This window comes from Sinocyclocheilus grahami, unplaced genomic scaffold (assembly GCF_001515645.1).
Source record: "Sinocyclocheilus grahami isolate Dianchi unplaced genomic scaffold, SAMN03320097.WGS_v1.1 scaffold280.1, whole genome shotgun sequence".
NCBI lineage: Eukaryota > Metazoa > Chordata > Actinopteri > Cypriniformes > Cyprinidae > Sinocyclocheilus > Sinocyclocheilus grahami.
Window position 1 is genome coordinate 1795215 of NW_015505459.1, and position 7383 is coordinate 1802597.

The 7383-nt window shown below is 34.2% G+C and overlaps 1 protein-coding gene across 5 annotated transcripts in view; it reads left to right on the forward strand.

Moving 5' to 3' along the window:
* LOC107600231 (G protein-activated inward rectifier potassium channel 3-like) overlaps positions 1–5497 on the forward strand; it is a 12221-nt gene extending 6724 nt beyond the window's left edge. For all 5 annotated transcript variants that reach the window (XM_016292076.1, XM_016292078.1, XM_016292075.1 and 2 more), the window contains 4 exons: positions 1869–2061; positions 2227–2424; positions 2512–2642; positions 4939–5497. In XM_016292076.1, coding sequence (XP_016147562.1) covers positions 1869–2061; positions 2227–2424; positions 2512–2642; positions 4939–5214 — 798 coding nt within the window. In that variant the 3' untranslated portion in view covers positions 5215–5497. The remainder of the gene's footprint in view (positions 1–1868; positions 2062–2226; positions 2425–2511; positions 2643–4938) is intronic.
* Positions 5498–7383: the final 1886 nt, after the last annotated feature.

Here is a 7383-nt window from a genome sequence, read left to right on the forward strand (position 1 = left end):
ATTTTTTTTACTTTTGTTTATTTGACCTGTATTCTGTATTATTTTAGAAAATAACAAAATCACAGATGGGTGCATGTCTCAGATTTTGGTAACAGGGTTGCGAAATGAATATAAATTTATAGCACATATAATTTTTAGTTCACCTCCTGACTCTGAGGTTGATGATTTTGTGAAGGTTAAGCACCTCTTTTTATTTCCCATTTGTTGAAAAAGCAAATCATTGTTTTGAGGTACATTTGAAGTACTATTTGCACTCTTTTTGCAGAAAGTACCACATGATTCCCATGTATGATGTGTTCTGGAAAAGCAGTGTCTTTTCATTGCCACGTGGCTTTGGTTTGTTGATCTGTGCTTTACTGAGTTATATCATCCATAACCAAGAGCAAAGGAGTCATGCATTTTGGAGCACAAATGTGTGTCTGGCTTTCCTTTTCTCCTTTTCTAATTCTGTTGCATTTGCCAAATTCAACCCCCTTTGCAATCTCTTTTCTGGCCTATTTTGATGTATTTTTATGGTTATGATGAGTTCATTTATATCTCTATGTCCTGGTTTAAATGTTGCCCCCAGGGGCTGCGTTTCACACACACACACACACACTCTCTAAATGCCACGTCCTCTAGTATTTGCTTTTCTAAACCCAGATTAACAGATTCAATTAATTGTCCTCATATGTCTCACTTTCTTTTTAATTAGTGGGGTTTGTGAAGGCAAACATCACTAGTACTATTGCTCATATTTGTGGTTAGAGATTTGAATTAAGTATTAATCTTTATTTAGTATATTAAACTTTATCAACTTTTACATATCATTCCTTAATTGTCCTCAAATCATGTGGTTTGTTGTGCTGTTTTTTTCCCCAAGTCACCAAATTTTCACCTGTCAAATGATACAAATTTTACAAAATCCTATAGATTTAGTACATTTTGACTTTAACTATTGTGATAGCGGTCCATCCAAAATTGCATAGTTAATGCATTTTCTTAATATGTGAACATGATTTGAACTCGAATGGCATCTGATAGACTTGAATGGTAGTCCGATAGTAATTTCGTTTTAGGTCAAGATTAATAACAAAATTCTCTGGAAAATCTTCTGTATCGCTCCAATCTTGCATGACAAAAACTAACAGTCATTTGCTGAAAATGATGCCACCATCATTTTACAGTATTACTACTTTATTACAATTATTTAACAATTGCATAATCCACACAATTATTAATTTCACATAAAGAAACAAATAACTTGTTACTCTTACAACTATAATTAAAACGATAAAAATATTGTTAATTGAAATAAAACTGATGTAGCTAAACAATGTTAAAAAAAAGACAGCGTTAAATTATTTTTTAATGAGTTGTAAATAAAAAAAATGCTATTGGAATATGTTTTACTTGAAAATACTATTTCAGTCTTTCTTAAATGTGTTACTGTTTCTTTGCATTTAAAAAAAAAAATATTAGCAATTTAAAATAGATCCAAGATAAACTTCAACCTATTTTATTTTAGTTAGACTGAAAAAAATTGGTGTAGGGTTTATATACTAAAATGACTAAATCTTAAATAATTAAGGCTAAATAGTAATATAAAAAAATGACAAAAGCACATATTAAAATAAAAACTGCTCATTTGAAATATTAATAAATAGACTGAAAATAATTGTAGAAACAATTTTCACTCAGAAATTCACTAGTAAATTTCACAAATATTTACAAAGAAATGGTAAAAAATGGAATACTCATAAAAATACTCATATAATCTGTGTTTTATTTTTAAAAAATTATTTTTATTTTTATAGTATGTAAACAACACCTGAGCAGCACTCAGAAAAAGTAAAAATCACAGTTTCTTTCTCTGCTTCTCTCACTAGGTTGGTTGCATGTTTGTGAAGATCTCCCAGCCGAATAAGCGTGCCGAGACATTGGTGTTCTCTCGTAATGCTGTCATCTCATTGCGGGATGATCAGCTCTGTTTGATGTTTCGCGTTGGGGACTTGAGATCCTCCCACATTGTGGGCGCCAACATGAGAGCCAAACTTATCAAATCCAAACAGACACAGGAGGGTAAGACGGCGCTCACCAGCCTCACAGAGACTCATCTGCAACATCAGCAGCCTCACATACACCTAGTTACTGATGAATTGGCGCCACCTGCTGGTTATATTATACAAAGACATGGTGTGAACATTCTCTTATCAGAACCGTTTGTTTTGTTGCCTTTCTCTTTAGGTGAGTTTATTCCGCTGGATCAGACAGATATCAGTGTGGGTTTCGAGACAGGGGACGATCGTCTCTTCCTGGTGTCTCCGTTGGTGATCTCTCATGAGATCGATGTCCGCTCTCCGTTCTGGGACATGTCACAAGGTCAGCTGGAGAAAGAGGACTTTGAGATTGTGGTCATCTTGGAGGGGATGGTAGAAGCTACAGGTACATACACTAATACTCAGGTTTATCATGCGAAATGGGTTGTATTGATCTGTGTTTAGTAGTCGACGGATATATTCTGATCTACAGGAATGACCTGTCAGGCGCGGAGCTCTTACCTGGCTGAAGAACTGTTATGGGGTCACAGGTTTTGTCCCATGATGTCTCTGGCCGAGGGATTTTTTGACGTGGATTATGGGGCTTTTCACCACACATTTGAGGTATGTGGTGTACAATAGGTATTTCTAATTTTCTTCTGTATTTCTTTCTTCTTCGGTCAAATATTTTAGTTTACACTTTTAAAAATTAAGTTCTTTATTGGCATCTATGGCTCCATGAAGAACACGGAACTTTTACGTTCCACAAAAGGTTCTTTATAGTGGAAAAGGTTCTTTAGATTATAGGATAAAATGTTCTCTGCACTAAAATAAACCCAGTTGTTTTAAGAACTGTTCACTGAAATGTTCTTTGGGGAACCAAAAATCTATTGCTATGAAAGCCTTTTTTTTTTTTTTTGAAGAGTGTAGTGATGCTAAAATTCATTTGCATGCATTCAGTTGTTTGGTAAGTAGCTGGATCCCCATATCTGGGTTCCATTTTGCAGTTTGCATAATCTCTCATATAGTTTTCCCCTAAATCCCTTGCAAAATTTTCAGTTAAGTAATATATGTTGATACCTCTGTATTAGCTTCAGAGTCTCTGTAATAATCATCTGTCTGTGCAAGGCTGACCAGCACTTTATTATAAAGCAGAACCAGAGATATCTATCTTTACATTTTGGATTTTATGTGCATAATCCATCAACAATTCTGATTCAAGTTGCTTTAGGTGTTGCAGTAGTTTTGGATGAGTCATGATTGTACATCACCAGAAAAAATCAGACTACTTACTTTCTGTACTTTGGCCAAACAGCATTTTTGTATAAAGCTACAATAAAACATTTTATATTATATTAAAAAAGGAAATAATATTGTGATATTTAGGTAACATTTAATTTTATTAAATTCATATTTACATTTAAATATTTTTATGGGGAGTAACAAATATACAGTTTTCAATTAAATAATTTGTTGAAATCATTAGCTAGTTCTGTAGTCTGTGCAAGACTGACTAGCACTTTATTATAGAGCAAAATCAGAGATTTCTCTCTTTACTTACGGGTTTTTATATGAAATTTAAACTATAAATATGAAATTAAACATCCAGAGGTTCTTCTACGGAAACCTTTTTTTTTTTTTTTTTTGAAGAGTGTAGTGATGCTAAAATTCATTTGCATGCATTCAGTTGTTTGGTAAGTAGCTGGATCCCCATATCTGGGTTCCATTTTGCAGTTTGCATAATCTCTCATATAGTTTTCCCCTAAATCCCTTGCAAAATTTTCAGTTAAGTAATATATGTTGATACCTCTGTATTATCTTCAGAGTCTCTGTAATAATCATCTGTCTGTGCAAGGCTGACCAGCACTTTATTATAAAGCAGAACCAGAGATATCTATCTTTACATTTTGGATTTTATGTGCATAATCCATCAACAATTCTGATTCAAGTTGCTTTAGGTGTTGCAGTAGTTTTGGATGAGTCATGATTGCAAAATCAGATTACTTACTTTCTGTACTTTGGCCAAACAGCATTTTTGTATAAAGCTACAATAAACCATTTTATATTATATTAAAAAAGGAAATAATATTGTGATATTTAGGTAATATTTAATTTTATTAAATTCATATTTACATTTAAATATTTTTATGTGGAGTAACAAATATACAGTTTTCAATTAAATAATTTGTTGAAATCATTAGCTAGTTCTGTAGTCTGTGCAAGACTGACTAGCACTTTATTATAGAGCAAAATCAGAGATTTCTCTCTTTACTTACGGGTTTCTATGTGCGTAATCGATCAAAAATTCTGCATTAGGTGTTGCTGTAGTTTTGGATGAGTCATAAATGCACATCACCGGAAGAAATCAAACTACTTATGCAATCATATTCTCACTTTCTATCCTTTGGCCAAAGAGTATTTTTGTATAAATCTACAATAAACCATTTAAATGAATGAGTAAGTAAATAAATAAATAATATTGTGATCATGAGTTAATATTTATAAAAGATTTTTAGACAATTAGATATAATTAGATTTTATTTTATTTAATTAATAAACAATTTTTATTTATTTAAAGAAATACTGTTGTTACATGTAGTTAATATTTTTTTATTAATATTTATATATATAGATATTTTTATTACATTTTCTAAATAAATATTGTGATAATTAGTCAATATTTATATTTAAAAATAGTTTAGATAATTCGTTTTTTTTACTCTTTAAATTCATATTTAGAAATTGTATTTATTTATTTTTAAAATATATGCGAGTGTAAATGTACAAAATACTTAAATGTATGTAAGTATTTTGCAATCAAATTGAGCAGGATTTATGTGTTTTAGCTATCATTCACAGAATGAGGAATAAGATAAATGCTTTAAATACACTAGCTAAAGTTGTTTATGATCTTTTAAAGGTGAACACGCCCTCCTGTTCTGCGAGAGAGCTGGCATTGGCTACCGCCCGTTTGGACGCTCATCTCTATTGGTCGATTTCCAGTCGGCTTGATGAAGAGAAATGGGAGGGGCCTAATCTGACTGAGCAAACGGGGAAGTCCACCGATTCAGAATCTGTCAGGGAGGAAGACAGGCCAACATTTACTGTGGGCGAAGTTACAAATACCCAGGACCAATCGGTTGTGGGAGAGCAGAACGGCAGTGTGACCACTGACCAATCAGAGTCTGAGGCTTAAAAGGATGCAAGAATGTAAAAAATGTTGTTAGATTTGAGTTAGATTTTTAAATGTATAGTCGCTAATGCCTTGCATAGAATACTTTCCCCAAGGGGGAAATCCTAGCGTCTCCTTGCTGTATTTCCAGTCCGATTAAAAATCTTAATTTTTGATGTTTCACGACAACACTGCCTTTGAATTCACACAGTAGCTCTATTTCAAACCCTAGTAAGGTGCCTCACTGTCTGCCGTCTACTTAGACATCATCCTAACTGAAATAAAAACCTGTGAAGGACACATTGCCTTAAAGGGATAGTTCACCAAAAAAAATTTAAATTCTGTCATAATTGACTCACTCTCATGTTGTTCCAAACCATCTGCTGAACAGAAAATAAGATATTTTGAAGAATGCGGGTAATCAAACTCTTTCTGTTCCCTATTGACTTCCATAGTGTTTTTTTCCTACCATGTAAGTCAATGGCTGCCAGCAGCTGTTTGGTTAACAACATTCTTCAAAATATCTTCTTTTGTGTTGAACAGAAGAAAGAAACTTATGCAGGTTTGGAATAAGTGGGGTGTGAGTAAGTGACAGAACATTCATTTTTGGGTGCACTATCCCTTTAAATGGGACTAAAACAAAGGCAACTCGCTAGGTTTTGAAACCAAGCTAACATATCTGATTTGTATCAGTGCAAGTTGTTTACAGTCACGTTGGCTAGTTTCACATGTACCTGAAAAAGAAGTGAACATGTTACTATGGCGACATTACATTCCAATTTGCAACATCACAGCAGAGTTTAGCATTAGTTTCTTAAGAGTCAGCCGGTGGTAAAATTAGCATGCGCTCACGACAGCCGAACAGCCTGGGAAAGTCATGTCATTATGTGAGTGGATCTAAATGATAAATGGCTTAAATGGATTCAAATACGAGAGATGTTGAATGCTATTAGCTCATTGCAACTTTTCAACGTCCTAATTAAATCAATGTAGAAATTAACATCATCCTGTGATTGATCAGCTGTTTGTGACTGAATGCAAACACACTGCTATTCTTTGTATTTCTTATTTATTGAGTTCAAATGTGTTCATAGCAACAAATAACTCTTTGCTCAGTTGCTGCTGCAGATGAAATAAGAGAAAACATTAATCAGTGAATATTTCCAACACTTCAACAGGCCATTTTTGACTTAACTAATGTAGTGCAACCAGGGATGTCTTAAACCAGCTGGTCAAGGTCTCTTCCCATGCTGGTCCAGGTGATCTTTCTGGTGAAGCTGGTTAAGTTAGTCAATAGGTTTGGTCCAATAGGAAACAAGCTTGACAAAAATAATTATCCATATTTTCCATAGGCATACAACAAATACATACAACCAAAATAAACCCAACAAAGAGAATGGGATATTAATGAAATGGCAACATTACTGAATAAACAGTTTTTTTTACAGTCACAGAACTGTATGAGTTAAAGGGAACAGTTGCAGTCATTTTTAAAAGACTTTTAATAAGAAATAGAGTTTGAAATATAAGAGTTTTATGTCAAAGGCTGAGTATTATATTTTTTCTGATTGTCTCTTTAATGCCAAAAGAGTATTTCTAGTTCTCTATTCTACACTGAACAAAATTATAAAAACAACACTTTTATTTTTGCCCCCATTTTTCATGAGCTGAACTCAAAGATCTAAGACTTTTTCTATGTACACAAAAGGCCTATTTCTCTCAAATATTGTTCACAAATCTGTCTAAATCTGTGTTAGTGAGCACTTCTCCTTTGCCGAGATAATCCATCCACCTCACAGGTGTGGCATATCAAGATGCTGATTAGACAGCATGATTATTGCACAGGTGTGCCTTAGGCTGGCCACAATAAAAGGCCACTCTGAAATGTGCAGTTTTCCTGTATTGGGGGGGTCCGGGGGGTGCCGAAAACCAGTCAGTATCTGGGGTGACCACCATTTGCCTCACGCAGTGCAACACATCTCCTTCGCATAGAGTTGATCAGGTTGTTGATTGTGGCCTGTGGAATATTAGTCCACTCCTCTTCAATGGCTGTGCGAAGTTGCTGGAAATCGGCAGGAACTGGAACATGCTGTCGTATACGGCGATCCAGAGCATTCCAAACATGCTCAATGGGTGACATATCCGGTGAGTATGCTGGCCATGCAAGAACTGGGATATTTTCAGCTTCCAGGA